The sequence below is a fragment of the Esox lucius genome, chromosome 16 (genome assembly GCF_011004845.1).
Source record: "Esox lucius isolate fEsoLuc1 chromosome 16, fEsoLuc1.pri, whole genome shotgun sequence".
In the NCBI taxonomy this organism is placed as follows: Eukaryota; Metazoa; Chordata; class Actinopteri; order Esociformes; family Esocidae; genus Esox; species Esox lucius.
The window spans coordinates 13,491,167-13,512,549 of NC_047584.1; the positions used below are offsets into that span (position 1 = coordinate 13,491,167).

The following is a 21,383-nucleotide window of genomic DNA, read 5'->3' on the forward strand; positions in this document are numbered from 1 at the left end:
TTAAAAGTACAATATGTGTCGACGTATTGCTGCAGTTATAGGCCGATTTGGTTCAGAGTTCCTGTTGAAACGACAGGGAAAAGTGTTTCCAGTTTGTTTAAGGTACAGTGTTTTTACATTGACTGTACAATGACCTTCATAACAGGGCCATCAGAGCCACAGAATGGCACATATTTGCTAAAGGTATATCACTGTAGAGAAGATCATATTATGTTGGAATTGTCCTCGAAGTTTAGAAACTGTAATTATAAAAACATTTCCATGAAGGAAAAACACATTAACCATCTTTTTTATCAATGAAAACATGAGGGGAGAAAGAAATTGTGCACAGCCGTCTATTCAGTCTTTGTCCTTAGTATGCTACTACAGAAACCTAGTCTGTGTAATCCCGTTTACTCAGTTGTAATTTTTGACACATATGTCGACACAGAGTAGATAATCAAATTATTGGCCAGGCGTGTCCTCATAGCCCCAAGAAGCAATTATATGATAACAGCAGCCCAAGATGTCAGATGATAGATGGAAGTTCGAGGAACATGTTATTCATTCATTTTATGGAGCCATAGATGATCATTAATGTTTGTTAGAACCTGTTTGTACTTTTTTTAATATACAGTAGAATTTTGTTCAAACGGCTTCTCTGAAAGTTCACCTCAGCATTCAAAATATCATACAATATATTTTTGGCTTTAAGTCAGCTCTTTTCTTACCAATTTGAGATCAACAATATCTTACTTGGTCTCTTTCAGGCATTATTTACTGTACCTCAAATCAAGTTGGGCTGACACTTGATGCCCTTGTACACACACTGCGAATACTTGTTCTTGATAATATGCCAAACAGCCAGTCATGTTGGAAAAATTATGTATGGTAAGGGACAATTAACATTTACATCCGACAGCTTGTTGCTGTACACATACAGCGATCAGCCATAACATTATGACCATTGACAGGTGAAGTGAATAACAATGATAATCTCGTTATCATGGCACCTGCCAATGGGTGGGATATATTAGGCTGCAAGTGAACATTCTATCCCCAAAGTTAATGTGTTAGAAGCAGGAAAAATGGGCAAGTGTAAGGATCTGAGCGACTTTGAAAAGGTCCAAATTGTGATGGCTAGACGACTGGGTCAGAGCATCTCCAAAACTGCATCCCTTGTGCGGTGTTCCCGGTCAGCAGTGGTCAGTACCTATCAAAAGTGGTCCAAGAAAGGAAAAGCGGTGAACCGACGACATGGTCATTGGTAGGCAAGGCTCATTGATGCACGTGGGAAGCGAAGGCTGGCTCAGATCGGATCCAACAGACTGCAGCTCAAATAGCTGAAAAAGTGAATGCTGATAGAAAGGTGTCAGAACACACAGTGCATTGCAGTTTGTTGCTTTTGGGGCTGTGCAGCCGCAGACCCGTCGGGGTGCCCATGCTGACCCCTGTCCACTGCCAAAAGCACCTACAATGGGCATGTGAGCATCAGAACTGGGCCATGGAGTAATGGAAGAAGGTGGCCTGGTCTGATGAATCACGTTTCCTTTTACATCACGTGGATGACCAGGTGCGTGTGTGTCGCTTACCTGGAGAACACATGGCACCAGGATGCACTATGGGAAGGAGGCAAGCTGGCAGAGGGCGTGGTGCTTTGGGCAATGTTCTGCTGAGAAACCTTGGGTTCTGCCATTCATGTGGATGTTACTTTGACACATACCATCTACCTAAGCACTGTTGCAGACCATGTGCACCCTTTCATGGCAACGATATTCCCTGATTGCACTGGCCTCTTTAAGCAAGATAATGAGCCCTGCCACAAAGCAAAAATGGTTCAGGAATGGTTGGAGGAACATAACAAGTTCAAGGTTTTGACTTGGCCTCCAAATTCCCCAGATCTCAATCCAACCGAGCATCTGTGGGATGTGCCGGACAAACAAGTCCGATCCCTGAAGGGAGTGCATACAGGCACGAGGGGGCCATACATACTACTGAGTTTGATTTACATTTAGTTTAAATGCACCCCTCAATTGGTTGGTGAATGTGGTTTCCACTAACCATTATGTCATTATGTTCACAACAAATTACACTAAGTACAGTAAATATTTTGATATTTCATATATTTTGTTCATTGAGACCTAACATCATCTACCTCACAATCTGCAGACAGCATTTCTAAACCATATACAGTATGTATATGTAGGATTTTAAGCATTCAGGAATACATCACTATATTTGTATTATCAACGAGATGCATCAGTAGACGAGCACTTCTATGAAAACTGCCACTTTTGTAGACCACCATTTTAGTGTGAAACTACACTAGAGCTTGAGAAAAACTGATGCTTGGAGTTTTACTGTGACTTCTCCAATAGAGACGTTTCCAGTGAACATGACTCATGGTTCAAAAAGTGTGTGCCTTTTGAGCCTTGGCAGAAAGAGCAATGTCTGACTTAAGAGCAAGCAAGCCACCAAAACCAACAAACGCTGAAGCTTCTTCTGCATCCACGTCAAAAAAAATTATACATTTACTAGTTGCAGGAACGAAGAAGCCGCCAAACGAGGGAAGACAAAAACGTCATGGTTATGTCTGAGCTGCAATTGACTGATAGAGTGAGCCACAGGGGTCTAGTTTTAGAAAATCTCGTTCAGGAGGAGGTTTCCAAGTTTCAAAATTTAAAATGTTTGGTTAGATCTTTGCTGTTCGGCCAAGTATTTTGTTGAACCTAGTAGAGAGTTAGCTTACAAGTGGCAAATTTGTCACCAAGTTTCTTTATGTCATCCTGCAGGTACCATTACCATTTTAGTGATTGTCTTGTATGTGACACATATCTTGACATAACTGTCTGAAGTCTCCAGGAAGAATTGGATATCACCAAATTAGAGAAATTTTTTAAACACTTCCTTATACGTCATAAACCAACCTTCTTATTTCTTGTTCTATTGGTTTCAACTTTCTTTCAATGTGCAGCAAGCAAACACACACTCTAAGTCATATTGGCAATGTGCCTTTGCTGCACATAACTTGAAACCTTGAAACTTGAACTTGAAACACATAATGAGACACTTTGAGAATGTTGTTTTTCTCCACCAGATGCACTTAAACATTATGGATATTTAATGTTAGTGAAGTGTTACACTCTACTATCCTTTGGAAATGGGCAGAAATGAAAGTGAATTTAAAGTGTAAGAAAATCAGTTTGGAATGGCATATTTGTTGAATGTTTCAGATATTCGAAAGTAGTTAGCTGCCCCAGCTGGAGAAAGAGATGAAGAGAAAGAAGTGAAAGATTGAGAAGGAAGAAAACAAACATTTAGATTTTGCTGTAACTAAGTGAAACATTTGAACTTTTGTTCACTGAAGCCATGTTGGCCAATATTCTTTCACAAGGTTCCTTCTTTAAAGATTAAAAAACAGAAGCTTACTCACAAACCATTCAGCTAATTAACTGAAAACATGTAACTTCTCAATCACCTGTAAAACATTAAATACATACTATTCGGAAGTATCAGTTGACACTGCTTATGTGAGGGAGCACTGAAAAAAAGCTATTTAACATGAAAAAGCCACACTGTGCTAGTATGCTGATAATTCTTCAGCTGGTGTCTAACACTACAACACTACAACTACTTCAAAAGTACAGTGACTCAAGTAAAGTATGCCAGTCTCTAATGCTTTGAACCCTTCGAGAAAGCTTTTATCCACAACACACATTTCTGTGGGATGGTTATGAAGCTTAGGGCCAAGAGCTTGCAAGTTATAATACTAAGCCACAGTTCCCTGTGGTCTATCCTCCCTCACGCGGTTGCTGTGCTTAGCACTGTCCATAAAGCAATTAAAGAGCGAAACAGGCTGGAGTTGGGCAACAGAAACACTGGCTGGTTACAGTTGAAATTTATCTTCATACTGAACGAAAATCCACAGTCTAACTAAGAAGAGACTACAGCCCTGGAATACTAAAAAAAAATTTGATTGATTTATACGCACCACAGGTCACTGACATGTCCACTGTAATGTCACAGAGGAACAAAGGTAAGTGTAGTCTTATGGCCTTCATGAAATCACACGGTGCCAAGAAGCCAGACACAGAGGGAGGGCTGGAGGGTAGTGGGAGTGGAGGAGTGTGAGGCACAGACAGGATACAGGTGGCATTACTCACATACTGAGAGTTATCCAGTGGCAACATGGTCTTGAAGTTGTCCATGAGCACCGCATCAAACTCCTGCAGGCCGGCGCTGGCATGTACCACCCGGTCCTTGACAAAGATGCTGACGGCTCGGAGCATGAAGGAGATGAACAGATGGATGTGAATGTAGTTCCTGGTACAGTGGAGACGCCTGAGGAGGGAACAGATCAGGAGAAACTTCAGAACAATCTCGGTTCAATGGTTGAGTTAAAAGGCAACGTTGCAGTTACAATGAACGATGATGACCTAATATACAAAATCTGATGAAGATTAACAGAGACTGAATGCCAGATTCTAGCTGCTTTCATTTGCATTAATTTGCCTATTTATAGGAAAAAATATTCTACAGTGTAAATGCCCCCAAGGAACTCAGACCCCTTAAAAGAATCCAACAGGATTGCATGCAACAGGAATTCTGCCCATCTCTGGTAGTTATTGTACACCCCTTGCTTGTCCAATAACATGTTCTGGCATTGTTGTCCTACCCTGCATTTACCTCGAGTGTAATGAGTGAATGTCAGAAAAAGATTGGTTCCTTTCTGCCAAACTACTGAACTGACAAGTGAGCTGATTTCTCATTCAAAGGCAAGGGCAGAATGAATACGAGAGAATTCAGTTCTAATAGCTTTTTTTCAAACCAGGGGTAACTTTAAAGCCGACTAAGATTGCTTATTTTAAATAGAACTATGTTAAAAGTCTCAGAAAGTTGTAAACAACATAGCTGATAATAAGAACAAATTGGTTACTCATTGCCCAGGGAATTAAAATAGCCTTTCTAAATAGTTTTTAAGAAAAAAACAGTAGTAAGTCTTTTTATTAGTCTAATGGTCAAGTAGATTCCAAACAAGCAAACAGAGATAAATGCCTCATCACACCATGCAATTGGATCAGCTTTCTGACCCGTCAATAATAAATTAAATTAAACTAGGTTAATCATTGGGCAGATGTTGTTATACATCATTACATACAGTATCTCACAAAAGTGAGTACAACCTCACGATTTTGTAAATATTTGAGTATACCTTTTCATGTGACAACACTGAAGAAATTACACTTTGCTACAATGTAAAGTAGTGGGTGTACAGCTTGTATAAGAGTGTAAATTTTCTGTTCCCTCAAAATAACTCAACACACAGCCATTAATGTCTAAAATGCTGGCAACAAAAGTGAGTACACCCCTAAGTGAAAATGTCCAAATTGGTTCCAATTAGCCATTTTCCCTCCCCGGTGTCATGTGACTCGTTAGTGTTACAAGGTCCCAGGTGTGAATGGGGAGCAGGTGTGTTAAATTTGGTGTCATCACTCTCACACTCCCTCATATTGGTCACTGGAAGTTCAACATGGCACCTCATGGCAAAGAACTCTCTGAGGATCTGAAAAAAAGAATTGTTGTACTACATAAAAATGGCCTAGGCTATAAGAAGATTGCCAAGACCCTGAAACTGAGCTTCAGCACGGTGGCCAATAACATACAGCAGTTTAACAGGACAGGTTCCACTCAGAACAGGCCTCGCCATGGTCGACCAAAGTAGTTAAGTGCATGTGCTCAGCGTCATATCCAGAGGTGGTCTTTGGAAAATAGTATGAGTGCTGCCAGCATTGCTGCAGAGGTTGAAGGGGTGAGGCGTCAGCCTGTGAGTGCTCAGACCATACGCCGCACAATGCATCAAATTGGTCTGCATGGTTGTCGTCCCAGAAGGAAGTCTCTTCTGAAGATGATGCACAAGAAACCCCGCAACAATTTGCTGAAGACAAGCAGACTAAGGACATGGATTACTGGAACCATGTCCTGTGGTCTGATGAGACCAAAATAAACGTATTTGGTTCAAATGGTGTCAAGCGTGTGTGGCGGCAACCAGGTGAGGAGTACAAAGACAAGTGTGTCTTGCCTACAGTCAAGCGTGGTGGGAGTGTCATGGTCTGGGGGTGCATGAGTGCTGCCACCACTGGGGCAGCTACAGTTCATTGAGGGAACCATGAATGCCAACATGTACTGTGACATACTGAAGCAGAGCATGATCCCCTCCCTTCGGAGACTGGGCCGCAGGGCAGTATTCCAACAAGATAACGACCCCAAACACACCTCCAAGACGACCACTGCCTTGCTAAAAAAGCTGAGGGTAAAGGTCATGGACTTGCCAAGCATGTCTCCAGACCTAAACCCTATTGAGCATCTGCAGGGTCTCCTCAAACGGAAGGTGGAGGAGCGCATGGTCTCTAACCTCGACAAGCTCTGTGATGTCATCATGGAGGAGTGGAAGAAGACTTCAGTGGCAACCTGTGAAGCTCTGGTGTGCTACATGCCCAAGAGGGTTAAGGCAGTGCTAGAAAATGATGGTGGCCACACAAAATATTGAGACTTTGGGTCCAATTTGGACATTTTCACTTAGGAGTGTACTCACTTTTGTTGCCAGCGGTTTAGACATTAATGGCTGTGTGTTGAGTTTTTTTGAGGGGACAGCAAATTTACACTGTTATGCAAGCTGTACACTCAGTACTTCACATTGTAGCAAAGTCTAATTTCTTCAGTGTTGTCACATGAAAAGATATACTCAAATATTTACAAAAATGTGAGGGGTGTACTCACTTTTGTGAGATACTGTATATTGAGGAAATGTATTGAAATGTAACATTGAAAATAATAATATACATATGCATAATTTTTTAACAGATAAATAGATTATAATGTATCAAAGTTTGAAGTAATTTAAGTTATAAAGAACTGTTTTATCACTTGCTTTTTTTAAATCCTATTAGCAGCACATTTAAGTTAATGTTGAGGTATTTGTTGCTTGTAGAAAAGAGATATGAAGCACCACAGATTTAATGACAATACCATGATATACCAGTATATAATAATGTTACTACGATTGGATCTGTTCCACCATTATCTTTCACAAGCGGTTTTCAATTTAATCTCGACTTGCGTGTTTTAATATGCTTGATGAGATAGATAACACTAGTAGTTACTTTATGGACTAGCTTTCTCTTTTGTCCCATTGTTTGGCGTTGTTGGAACATTCTCAAGCACAAACTACATTTAACCATCTCTAAACACACACACACAGACACACACACCTGAAGTATCCGATGATACAGATAGCCACTAGTAGGGAGCTGAAGGACACGGCATAGCCCACGGTGTACATGATATACAGGCGCTCAAAGAAGTCCTGCTAGGAGAGAGACAGACAGATGTATCACTGTAAAGATGCCATAACCGTCGAGTTACTGAAACCGCTTCAGCTTAGCTTCACGGGGGTTCCAGTCATTTTTATAAAGACATCTTAGCTAGAGTTCCAAAGGGATCATATACAGTGGTGAGAACAAGTATTTGATACACCGCCGATTTTGCAGGTTTTCCCACTTACAAATGTAGAGGTCTGTAATAAAAAAATCCAGAAAATCACATTGTACGATTTTTAAATAATTAATTTGCATTTTATTACATGACATAAGTATTTGATCACCTACCAACCAGTAAGAATTCTGGCTCTCACAGAAATGTGATTTTCTGGATTTTTTTATTACAGACCTCTACATGCTTTGTAAGTAGGAAAACCTGCAAAATCGGCAGTGTATCAAATACTTGTTCTCCCCACTGTACGTGCTGTATTTGGTGGGATGTGTATTTGCGGCTCATGTGTGGGTTTAACCATAAGCTACAGAAAAGTTCTTACTTTGCTCCGCTCATTGTTTGGCTTCATAAACCCAGGGCCTAGACATTCTGAGTAGTTAGGCCATGTCCTGTTCAAGCTCTCCACGAACACCCACGATCCATTGAAATTACACTTCCTGTAGGCGTGACCTGGAATGCATATCAACAACACATTGAAGCTTTGTACTTGGTTCCATTTGCTTCAATCTAGATAACAAATAGTAATTCAAGCATTAAAATCCAATATGAATTCATAATAGTGTCAACCATTTAGGGGTAATGGGGAATTGTGTTCTATACAGAAAATGAAACTCGGTTTGCTATCTAATCCAAGTGGTGTCACTTACCCCTGTGGTTGAAGTCGTAGATGTAACTGGGGCATGGGACCTTGGTGACAGCTCCGGGGAAACCCTGAGGCCAGCAGACCAGGCCGTCCCAACCAGGGGGGCAAAGAACATCTTGGAGAGGTAGAATACATCAAATTCAGAGTTCACTCATTTCAACAACAATTTGAGCAATGGAGGTCCTCAGAGAAAGGAACAGGTCGGGAAATAGCTGTCGATTTGGGAACTGTGAGGTTCTGTGTTTACTCTTCGTTAAAATGCACTTTTTTTTTAAAACAGCATAAACTTTTGTTAATTGTATTGTTTGAACATTAGCAATATTGATTCCGAACTTATTTTGTCAGAGGGTTGTTAGGTTACAAAAGATTTGGAGCATTGACATTTTATTTAAATATTAAATAATTTTCTTTATATGAACTGCATGTATTTTATTTACACATTCTAGAAGCATGTTGCTGAAGCAGTAAAATCATCTGACCAGTAACCAAAATGCTAGATCATATCCAAAGCCAGAGGTGAAAAAATCAATTGTTCTCTTTTTCAGCAAGCCATTTAACCACAATTGTTCCCAGATCATTGCTGTAAATAAGAGGGCAGTCTAAGTCAACTTACCTTGTAAAATATGAGTAAACAGTTAGATGTTTTCATATAAATAAAAAAAAGTGCCAGAATTGACATGCATGCCTTTGAGCTTTCCTTATTTGAATTTCTCTTACATCCTCTCTTAGAAAGTTATTGATCTATGCATGAAGGGATGACTGACATCTTTCATCTCAATTTGATCTGCACTGGTGGGCAGTATATATAACATTCAATACCTCACTGATAAATAATTTGTTAACATTTAATATAACTGAATGTCGTTAGACCTTCAGCCTTGTGGTCTCAGGAAGAAACAGAAAAACTAATTTGTATTGCTTTTATGAGTTTCGGTGGCATCTGTTAACATGAATGTGTCACTACTAAAGCTTTTTGCTGGACTGTGTAAGCGGAGCCGGCCAAGAAGAGCAAATGTCTCTTACTGAGTGACCCCTTGTTAAGTATCGTAGGATTAGGATTTGTTCAGGATAGACAAAAACTTTGCTGGTTACAGCCTTCAGTAGCTATGTTATAAAAAGCCTAAAATAAAACTGTTTACGGTTATATTGCGATTTTTTTCTGGTGGATTTTCAAAGTACGCATCCTTGCATGATTTTTGGGGTAATATAGGCAAGATCACAACCCCTTGGGCACCATGAAATGAAATAGCTTTGGCAGTGTAAAATTCATCTTCAGTCTTGCTAGCAATTACCCAATTCTTATGACTATTCCATGTAATAAGTTAGTAGATACATGTACTAGTAAGCTAATTACTGACTAATAAGCTGTTAAAATGCCAGTCCCAAAAGCTATACAGTTCATAGATACTATTTGTGGTGGAGGTAAACTTATTAAAAAACTTTTGTCAGTTTAACACAATGCTTAATGGTGTCTAGCGAAATATTGAAACTTGGTGTGATGTTAATGTGTGACAAAACGATCTAATGTCGAGACACTATACTGACACTTTGCAACTGTAAAGCTCCATGGCGTATTTATTTAAGACAGTCTCTCATATGAGAGAACCAGGTTTGAATCCAAGGAGGGCAACAACATTCATCACTTCTAATCCCGGGCCGGCTTATCTAGGCTTGCCTGGTTCCTTTTCCGGTAAAAATATTATATCAAGTGATTTAATATGTTCTTCATAAAATTATTGGAGCTTATAGTCATCTGTTGTCAACTGTGTCCCTTTGAACTGTCCTGTTGTTGGCAGAGAATAAATAGAAGTATGTCAAAGGGTGTCAGACCCATCCAAACATTCTTCCATCCAGCCAGATGTGTCAACTTCAGATTTGCGTCAAAGTGAGCTAAACCCCACAACTTCTGCCAGCCTGATAAACGAAGTGGGTTGCCAGGTCAACTGATTAGAGGCTGCCAGGGAAACAATTTGGTCATGAGTCATAGTGATGAATCTTGTTGTTCCCCGAAAGCAATGTTCTTTCGCTTTCATGTTGTACACATGCATGCTGATGAAAGCTGTAGATATGATTGCAGGTGAATAAGCTGAGAAGAACGTTTTCACAGGAAATACACCTCCCCTCAGGCATGATTTATTGGATGGTGCCTCGCAAGCCTATTATCTCATCTGCATAATTTAAATTGTCTTTATTCACGCCAACCTAACTGTATATTGTGTGTGAATATTACTTAATACTTTTTTGGGACGACCATCAAGTGGAGCTCGTATTATGCCATACTGTACGCTTATTGGTTTCAGGGGAAACCTCCTTAGAGTGTTTCTGCTTAGCTACAGCAATATTATGTCACAGAGATACTGAATGGCATGTTAGGGCCTGTTAAAGATAAATATCTATACTGTATGGAGTTTGTTACTACCTTCAGATTCACGGGTCGAGAGGTTCTGGTGACACTGAAGTTTGATGTCGTACAGAATATACATCTGCTCCTCTGCTGTAAGACTCTCATCAGATACACCCTGCAGACAACAAACAATGGCTGGGGTCAGCCTCATGAACATAAGAGGTTTTGGGCAGTATTATTGGTAAAATAAATGTTAACTGATTGGATGTCTGGTGTTTCACAGACAACCTAACAGGTGATTTACATTTATACATTATGGTCTAGAACAATGGAAATAAAGATCATAAATTTAAGAGATCAATTATTAACATGAAATACATTTATTATTATTAATAGTATTATCAATGCTATGAAGGCTAATTGAAAATGATGCTTCCACTATTACATGACAAAAACTGTGAAAGCCTATGCATTAACTCAATGATAATTGTCACAACATTGCAGTACTTGCAAAGTTTTGATAATTATCAAACACCAAGCCAGGCGAGGAAGCTATTATATTTGCATGGTTAACTCCTCAAACAAGTTCTTCCTGACAGAAAATAAAGCTAAATTGTAAATCTTAGGTCTGATAAAAACATTAGTAAGTAATGAACATTAAAAGGATAGTTTACTGAACTTACATGTTTGTTTTCTTACTGTGTAAGTAAGAGAATGTATGGCAGTTATCCCGGTTTTATTTCTCTTTCACAGTTTCAAATTCTGGGACTTGTGGCAATAATACAATACTCCAACTTAAAAAAAATATATATATAAATCTATGGAAATGCCAGTCTGACACAGGCTATGTTAAAATTTGAACATCCTCCAGACAACGGTAAAATCAATTACAGTCATGTGAAAAACTAAGTACACTCCCAGGAAAGCAGTCGCTCTTATTGTACTTAGACACATGGATATTATAGCTAAATCACAACCATATTCATAGATAAAGGCAACACAACGTAATAAATCACACTTTTGAAACAGTTTTGAAACCATTTCTACAATTAAAATAAATGTAACTGCAATTTCTTTATGTACTAGAAAAGGATAGTAGTACACCCCAACCTTCGCCATCACATAAAATTGCTAAACTTCAGATTCACCAAAAACTCATTTGAAACTTGGAAAGGTCCAGCCTTCCATGAAGAGAAACTTGGTCTGGTTTTGTCTTCACTATATGGGTGTGTAACACATCATGCACAGATCAAAATACCTTTCTGAAGTTGTCAGAAGGAAGACTATTCATGCTCATTTTTCTGGGAGGGGTTACAAAGCAATTTCCAAGCATTTTCAATGCACGTCATTCCAATCTACAAATAGAGAGTTCCTGACCACTGGCTATCTACATAGTACAGGTTGACCCTGCAAATTTAGGCCAAGAGCTGAGCGAAAGATACTCAAAGACATCTCTACAGCCTTGTTTTATCACAATCAGTGTTCATGAGTCAAATGTCAGAAAGAGACTGCACAAACTCATCCTGCATGGGCCATCAGAAAGGAGGAAGCCTCAACTCTATCAAAACATGATATACATTTGCCAGACAACACCTGGGCATAGACAAACACTAATGGAAAAATGTGCTCTGGACAGATCAAAGGTGGCGATTCTTTGGCTGAAATGCCAGATGCCATGTTTGACGAAAATGAAACACTTCCTCTGAACCTCATACCAACCATAAAGCAATGGAAGGGTTGGCATATTGGTCTGCAGCTGATTTGCTGGGACTTGGCCAAACTTCAATCACTTATTCAACTATGAATTTCATATTGTATCCAAGAATTCTTGAGGAAAATGAGAGGCCATCTGTCAAAAAGCTGAAGGAGAACCGAACATGGATCTTGCAACAACACAATGACCCAAAACACACAAGCAAAGCTACAAGAATGGCTAAAAAATACGAAATGGAAAGGTTATGGAGTCAAAGCTCAGATCTCAATCCTAACAAAATTCTGTGGGGGGACTTTAAGAAAGCCCTTGAATATGAAACAGTTGAAGCATAACTGTAAAGAAGAGTGGGCAACAATTCCTCCAAGTCAATGATAAAGAATGATAGACAGATATAAGAAACAGCCTCATGAAGTTATTTCAGCCAAAAAAGGCAACACCAACTATTAATAATAGATGTGTACTTATTGCTGTGTTATGAAAATGCATTTTTGTAGATTTTTTATGAATACGTTTTTTACAGACTTCAAGTATATTCCTTCATTTTCATTTCTAAACTTTATCTGTCATTTGCACTGAAGTGAAGATTACATATACATATGTCCAAATATGTAAGAAATACAAGAAATACAACTGCATAAAATGGTTGGTGGAAAGAATATGGCACAAACCCGGCTCACCATCAACCTGAACAACTGGGTGAGGAGGTCGGTGTTCAAAGAAAACATCAATAGGTCAATGTAAACTCTGAAAGAGCTCCAGATTTCTGAAACCGATATGGGACAATATGTCCGCATATCAGCTTTTCCCCAGGTGCTCCACGCAGATGTATTATATTCAAGAGTGGCACTGAGAAAACCATTGCTAGAAAAATGTCACATCATATTCCATTTTGATATTGCAATAAAGCAAATATTTGGCATAAGAAAAAAACTGACTGCAGTTCTTTGCGTTTTATATGATAAATATGTTGTATATGTTATATGTTACTTGTAAGTGCTGCTATTTTGGTCAGGGCCTTCTAAGAAAATAATTATTTTTATCTCAATGACTGTCAACCTGGTTAAACAAAGATGAAATATATGATCTACTAAATAAAACATATCAAACCAACACATTAGATATTCTATGTCTAATGTACTTCACATTAAAAGACTATTCGGCCCTTTCAAAGTGTTGTGCATGTGATGTTAATCAAAGGCAGAGAATCCCAATTAAATTCTTCTTCCAGATTGTAATACAGGAATATATGAATAGGTCCTTGGGCGTGATTGCAAATCTACTGTCCAGATGATTTCAACATGATTTGTCTTTCCTTTGTCTTTTTTTGCATTTGCACTAGAAAAGACCATTCAAGTCAAGAACTGGTATAGAACTGGTACAAGCATAGAATCTAAGTTACTTTATTGAGCTCTTATTTGTGTTGAACATGTGTGAAAATGCAAATATCTTGGATATTGTGCCGCATATATCTTTTGGGAACTGTGCCATGTAAACTAGATCAAGACATTGCCAAAACCCCCATCTATAAACTACTTAGAGGGTAAGGAAACTCTTACAGTGAGGAGAACAAGTATTTGATACACTGCCCATTTTGCAGGTTTACCCACTCACAAAGCATGTAGAAGTCTGTAAGTTGTATCATAGGTACTCTTCAACTGTGAGTGACGGAATCTAAAACAAAAATCCAGAAAATCACATTGTATGATTTTTCAGTAATTAAATTGCATTTTATTGCATGACATAAGTATTTGATACATCAAAAAAGCAGAACTTAATATTTGATACAGAAACCTTTGTTTGCAATTCCTGTAGTTCTTGACCAGGTTTGCACACACTGCAGCAGTGATTTTGGCCCACTCCTCCATACAGACCTTCTCCAGATCCTTCAGGTTTCGGGGCTGTCGCTGGGCAATACAGACTTTCAGCTCCCTCCAAATATTTTCTATGGGGTTCAGGTCTGGAGACTGGTTAGGCCACTCCAGGACCTTGAGATGCTTCTTACTGAGCCACTCCTTAGTTGGCTGTGTGTTTCAGGTCATCGTCATGCTGGAAGGCCCAGCCATGACCCATCTTCAATGGAAGGAGGTTGCTGGCCAAGATCTCACGATACATGGCCCCATCCATCCTCCCCTCAATAAGGTGCAGTCGTCCTGTCTGCTTTGCAGAAAAGCATCCCCAAAGAAACACCTCCATGCTTCACGGTTGGGATGGTGTTCTTGAGGTTCTATTTTTGTCTCATCAGACCACATGACCTTCTGCCATTCCTCCTCTGGATCATCCAGATGGTCATTGGCAAACTTCAGATGGGCCTGGACATGCGCTGGCTTGAGCAGGGGGACCTTGAGTGAGCTGCAGGATTTATATCGATGACGGCATAGTGTGTTACTAATGGTTTTCTTTGAGACTGTGGTCCCAACTCTCTTCAGGTCATTGACCAGATCCTGCCGTGTAGTTCTGGGCTGATCCCTCACCTTCCTCATGATCATTGATGCCCCACGAGGTGAGATCATGCATGGAGCCCCAGACCAAGGGAGATTTACCGTCATCTTGAACTTCTTCCATTTTCTAATAATTGCGCCAACAGTTGTTGCCTTCTCACCAAGCTGCATGCCTATTGTCCTGTATCCCATCCTAGCCTTGTGCAGGTCTACAATTTTATCCCTGATGTCCTTACACAGCTCTCTGGTCTTGGCCATTGTGGAGAGGTTGGAGTCTGTTTGATTGAGTGTGTGGACAGGTGTCTTTTATACAGGTAACGAGTTCAAACAGGTGCAGTTAATACAGGTAATGAGTGGAGAACAGGAGGGCTTCTTAAAGAAAAACTAACAGGTCTGTGAGAGCCGGAATTCTTACTGGTTGGTAGCTGATCAAATACTTATGGCATGCAATAAAATGCAAATTAATTATTTAAAAATCATACAATGTGATTTTCTGGATTTTTGTTTTAGCTTCCGTCTCTCACAGCTGAAGTGTACCTATGATAACAATTACAGACCTCTACATGCTTTGTAAGTAGGAAAACCTACAAAATTGGGAGTGTACCAAATACTTGATTTGTTTCTTTAAAGCCTCCTAATAAGGATCCCACAGTAGAGTTCAAGAAGGTTGTTGTTTGTAAGTATATTTTCCTTTTATTTTCCTTCCCTTTGCTCCAAAACATGCTGTTTATTATGATGAAGACAAAAAGAGGAGAATATGTCCTTCAGTTAGAGCAATGCTTTCCTTTCAAATATTACATAACATATTTAAGATTTAAACTTTACAAAATTTCAAATCATAATCCTATTTTTAAATACATTTAGTATTTTTTCTCATTACATTTTCCCTTATTGAAAAGTCCACTGTATATTGTGTATGTTTTATTGCATTCCTCAGGAAGCACACTATTTCATGCCCTTTGATGTTCCATTACTGTACTGTCTTCCAATTCCAGATCACTACAGAGTATTCATGGAATTTCATGACTCATTGAATGGTATATTGTAAACCAGAGTAAAATGATTTCTTTTCATGGATTCATCTCAAAAAGTAAAGTTTTTTGTTCCCATGACATTTACAAATCAGGAAAGAGTTAACAGTTTACTTTTATGTGATGTTAACATGAATGTATGTTTGATATCACTATTGAGATGTCCTCGAACAGAACAAAACATTTTCAGTACCACACAATCCACTTAAATGAATGAATGGAATGTATCATGGGCCATCCTCAGCAGAGCCTAAAAATATGTCAATTTCAAATTGAAATGGACATGACTGCAGGTGAGCATGTGGTATCTGTGGACAGCACTAGCCCAAGCAGCATATAAATCAGGGAGGATCATGGGGGAACATAGGGCTATGAACCTGTATTAGTGATCAGATATATGCCTATATGCCACCACTGTAACTTAGTCCCTGCAAACAATCAGAGAAAAGTATATACCTCTTATGCTAATTTCATCATCTGGGACTTAACCTGTGTCTCCTCCATACTACAATCCGATTTTAGCACTATAATTAACTTGGTAGGCAAAAATAGTATGTTTAAGGTAGATTATTCATCATTATATATTTAAACCTCATCTGTTCCACTAAGGAACATGGATGTGCAACACATACAATACTCAAAAAAATTAAGGGAACACTTAAATCCAGGTCGCGGGGGCAGCAGTCTAAGCAGAGATAATAAATATATGTGTGATCAATTTATATGTAATTAATATATGTGTAATACATATATGTGTAATTCGTTGAGAACAAACAAACAAAATTACATAGCAATGTTGAATGGAAACCAAAATCACCAACCGATTGAGAGCTGGTTTCAAACTCACACCGCAACTTGCAATGTGACTCAGTAGTGTGTTTGACCCCCATGTGCCTGTATGCACTCCTGACAACATCTGGGCATGGTCCTGATGAGATGGTGCATAGTGTACTCCCGGACCTGGATCAGGGCATCTGTGAGCTCCCGGACACTCTGTGGCGCTATGGATGCACCAATACATAACGTTCTAGAGGTTCTCAATTGGATTCAGGTCTGGTGAACGTGAGGGCCAGGAATGACATCAATGCCTTCGTCATCCAGGAACTGCCTACACAATCTGGTCACATGAGGCCGGGCATTGTCCTGCACCAGGAGGAACCCATGGCCCATTGCACCAGTGTAAAGTCTGACGATGGGTCTGAGGATTTCATCCCAGTACCTAACAGCAGTCAGGGTACCATTGCCTAGCACGAGGAGCTCTGTGCGACCCTCCAAGGGTATGCCTCACAGACCCACTGCTAAACTGGTCATGTTGGATGATGTTGCAGGCAGCATAACATTCATCACGGCGTTTCCAGACTCTCATGTCTGTCACGTGTGCTCAGTGTGAACCTCCTCTCATTTGTGAAGAGAACGGGCGCCAATGGCAGACCTACCAATTCTGGTGTTCTGTGGTGAATGCTAATCAATCTGCACTGTGCTAGGCTGGGAGCACAGGACCCACTAGAGGATGTTGGGCCCTCATCCCACCCTCTTGAAGTCTGTTCTTGACAGTTTGCTCAGAAACATGCACACCAGTAGCCCGCTGGAGGTCCTTTTATAGGGCTCTGGCAGTGCTCCTCCTGTTCCTCCTCGCACAAAGGCGCAGATACCTGTCCTGCTGCTGGGTTGATGCCCTCCTACAGCCCTGTCCAGCTCATCTCGCGTAACAGCCCTTCCTGGTATCTCCTCCATGCCCTTGAGCCTGTACTAGTAGACACAGCAAACCTTCTTATGATGGTACGTATGGATGCGTGATCCTGGAGGAGCTGGAACTTGAATGGGCTGCAGGTACTGCCACATGCTACCAGTAGTGACAAGGACCCTAGCAAAACTAGAGAAGAATCAGTCAGGAGAGAGCAATTTCCTGTGGCCACCACCTGCAAACCATTCCCTTTTTGGGGGTTGTCTCGCTGTTGCCTCTCCAGTGCATCTGTTGTCACTTTCATTTGCACCAAACCAGGTGACATTGATTCACAATCGCTAATGCCTCCTAACTGGACATATTTAAATCCCTGAAGTTTAATTGACTTGGTGTTATACTTTGATGAATATGTGTTCCCTTAATATTTTGGAGCAGTGTGTAATTGACTGATAGGTTGAGACTGACAGTATCATTGTCTGAGACATGGCATCAGTTGTTAATCTCCGGGGTAAATTGTCTGTCTACATGTAGCAGCCTAGCAATTTAGAAAGTTCTCCTGCAACATGACAGGTCACACATCTAGTCACTGTAAGTGGTGCTGGACATCAACAATACACAGTATGTACACTAAGTAGAATTCTGACAAGCAGTGATGGAATTGGACAAGGCCAGACCAGCACAAAATTGAGGACCCTCCACCTTGATCAGCAGCACTTCTGTAGTATTCTGTAAATGAAGTCAAGAGTAGCTTTTGAAGGAGAGAGGATAATGACACATGTACAAGCTATATTTTTGGAGGTGGATTGAAAAGGTTTATTCTTCTGACTGGAATTCAGAAGAAACACTACTATGAGCATTTCTGCAGTCTACAACGTGGGAGTGAGATGTGACTGAGTGAGCAGATACGTTTGAAGCACATGATACCCTGTGCGTAGAACCGATAATTACATACACCATCCCATAATAAGATACTTTTTTATTTGAGTTTGTATCTATCCTGTCTCCAACTTAGGTAAATATCCCAAATGTAGCAATAACGTATCTGATAAAAAACATTATAACACAAGTATAAGATCACGATATATCACAGCTACAACGTAGCCTACAACTAGTCACGCTGCGTTTAATGAGGCAGTGAGAGCCAAAAGTGTTAATGCCAGCAGTAGGCAATAAAGCGCAAGGGTCTCAGCTGTCAGATGACAGATGACCAACTAGATGCCAAAAATGACAGTGAATTAATCTATTTCACAACTGCTTATTCTAATTCATATTAAGTTAGAATTTCCACAACTGATAACGCGTTTAATCAATTTTAAGAATCTACACAATCTTATCGAAACAAATACAAGTATGACATTTCGAACAAATCTTACCTGTGCATCAATGAAAAAACAGCTCAGGAGTAAAGATACCAAGTTCCATAAGATCCACTTCAACATACTTCTAAAACAGGGATAATGTATAGCTCTTTGTAGAAAAAATCTGGCTGACTTAGTTATTTTAAACGTTATTTCAAATATAAAGTATTTTACATTTCCACTCACATGGTGGTAGCCTGGTTCACCATTACCACCATTCCCCTACATATAATCATACTTATTGATGACGACTATTTCAACTTCTATTTAGAATGGGAAACATTTAATGGGATCATAATATTTTGATTTTCCGCCCTGTCGAGAAGCCTAGTGAGACTTACTAACTAAAACGTAGCCTATAATTAAAAAAAATTCGTCTAGGCTACTTTGCGAATCGTCCACATCCGTTTGATGGTTCGGCAAAATCCTATTATATCTTCTTTAATGTCCACAGTCAGTCGATGTCCGTTCAGTGCACATATTGTAGTCACTCCGCATCCAAAATAATCAAGAATCATTCGACCTAATATGGTACTTGAATTACTCTCTAGGTTTGCTCACTCAGCAGTCAATATCCTACTGTAGCAGTTTTGTCACGACTAAGCAATATTTCAGAAACTTTTGAATACAATGACCGTGAGAAGCTTGCATTTCTCTGTGTTCTTGTTTTGCGGTCCTAACGTGAAGGAGGAGCTATCCATGGTGCTAAAACTTCGATGCGCGCACACGAAAATGGTCGGACTGGGAGACTCAAAAGAGAATTAACCCATTGAGGAAACACGTCCGAGGTCAGACCAAGACAATACACTTAAAATTCTACAGCCTACTGTGCCAATACCCCCCACACATAAAAAAAAAACCCCAACACTTCAATAAGTTACTGAAATTAAGATAAAACAGCACTGGGTATTAATTTTATTCTGTATTTGAGGGGAAATTAAGCCCCGCGTAAATGTCAATATAGGCTACGGTATCTGCTGTTAACGACGGTTTTAATGATCGCGGATGTTCCTGGCTATCCGTGCTGCTTAAATGTCATCCTGCCTCTATTTTCAAATTGATCGGAAATACTGTGTAGACATTGTTAATGTTGTAAATGACTATTGTAGCTGGAAACGGCTGATTTTCAATGTAATATCTACACTGAACAAAATTATGAACGCACCACTTTTGTTTTTGCCCCCATTTATCAAGATCTAAGAGTTTCTCTATGTACACAAAAGGCCTATTTCTCTCATATATTGTTCACAAATCTGTCTAAATCTGTGTTAGTGAGCACTTCTCCTTTTCCACCTCACAGGTGTGGCATATCAAGATGCTGATTAGACAGCATGATTATTGCACAGGTGTGCCTTAGGCTGGTCACAATAAAAGGCCACTCTAACGAACATCTTGCTGAGAACCAGCTGAGTTATACTGAGCTGCCAGGTTCTGCACAGCCTGAGCTGCCCTCCCCAGTGGCACTGTGTCTGTTGATTGAAGAACCAGCAAAACACTTGGATCCATTAGGTAGGTTCCTGCTGGTGTAGCATCAAACTGTGTGGAATCAGGGCTAAAAATGCCAGCAAAACGTTCTCGCATGGACTTCAGCAGCACTTGAGCTAATAGCTTACCAACCGTTGTTGTCAGCAGGGGTGCCTCAAGGTTGAGCAGGCATGGCACTACTTGTGAGAGTGACTGGCTGTCATTCTGAAGCTGGTCTGTGTGAACAGCAAAGGGCTCAAGCAGCTTAACAAGGTTCTCCAGCTATGCCCAATCACTTGTGAGATGTGTCCATGCCCTTATCTTCAAGTAATTGGTTTAGTTCAGCTCTGGTCTCCAGCAGTCTTCACAACATTTCAAAAGTGCTGTTTCAGCGTGTGCTACAGTCCCGGACAAGAGTTTTGCCACACCTTTTCATAAATTCTTCATTTGCCACTGATGATTTCCTCACAGCGTGTACCAGCATTCTTGCTTTCGTTATGACTGAATCAGCACTTGGGTGCTTCATGGCATCTTTAAGTGTGAGCTGAAGGGTGTGGGCCAGGCATGGCATTCTCTGGAACTTGTTGTTCTCCCCATTTGGCAGGTCAAGTTCTGAGCAAAGCAAAAAATAAAACAGACAAAAAATGTGATAATTTTTGTGAAACCCAAAAAAAATATTCATACAATTCTGTTACAATCCAAACTGACCTATGTATTTGATTTAATAAAAATTGATTCATGAAATAGGGATTTTGGCTGTACTCAACTCTAGATTCCAGAGATGGGATCATCTTTATGTACGCTTACTTGTTTTATTATATTAAATTACACTGTGAAACAAAGGTTTAATCTCAGCTTTTTTAAAGCTAATATCAACCACTTAATTTACCATCCTAAACACACTGGTGTTTTAACTAAGGATGGGCATATGAAATTATTTCACTATTCCATTTTTTTTGAAACAATAATTCTATAGGAAACGTCGCACGACGACACACATCCAAACATAAATAAAACAGTTTTTTACATCCACTTTTTTTATAGCCACACTCACCGAGGCCCCCACACACCTCACCCTCAGCGTCTGACTCTGACTCCATCCACAATTCATCCTGCCCGTCTCCAGGATTTCTTAGCTGCGCCTGAGAAACATCTTCTGACTTGCTACTTTGCTCTCGCC

At 39.9% G+C, this 21,383-nt stretch overlaps 1 protein-coding gene across 1 annotated transcript in view; it reads right to left on the reverse strand.

The window, feature by feature from the left end:
• pth2ra (parathyroid hormone 2 receptor a) overlaps window positions 1-21,383 on the reverse strand; it is a 56,030-nt gene that overhangs the window by 33,942 nt on the left and 705 nt on the right. The window contains exons 2-6 of the mRNA XM_034286700.1: window positions 10,590-10,689; window positions 8,175-8,285; window positions 7,850-7,977; window positions 7,248-7,345; window positions 4,143-4,320 (exon numbers count right to left, since the gene is read on the reverse strand). Of these exons, the coding sequence (XP_034142591.1) occupies window positions 4,143-4,320; window positions 7,248-7,345; window positions 7,850-7,977; window positions 8,175-8,285; window positions 10,590-10,653 (579 nt within the window). The 5' untranslated portion in view covers window positions 10,654-10,689. The remainder of the gene's footprint in view (window positions 1-4,142; window positions 4,321-7,247; window positions 7,346-7,849; window positions 7,978-8,174; window positions 8,286-10,589; window positions 10,690-21,383) is intronic.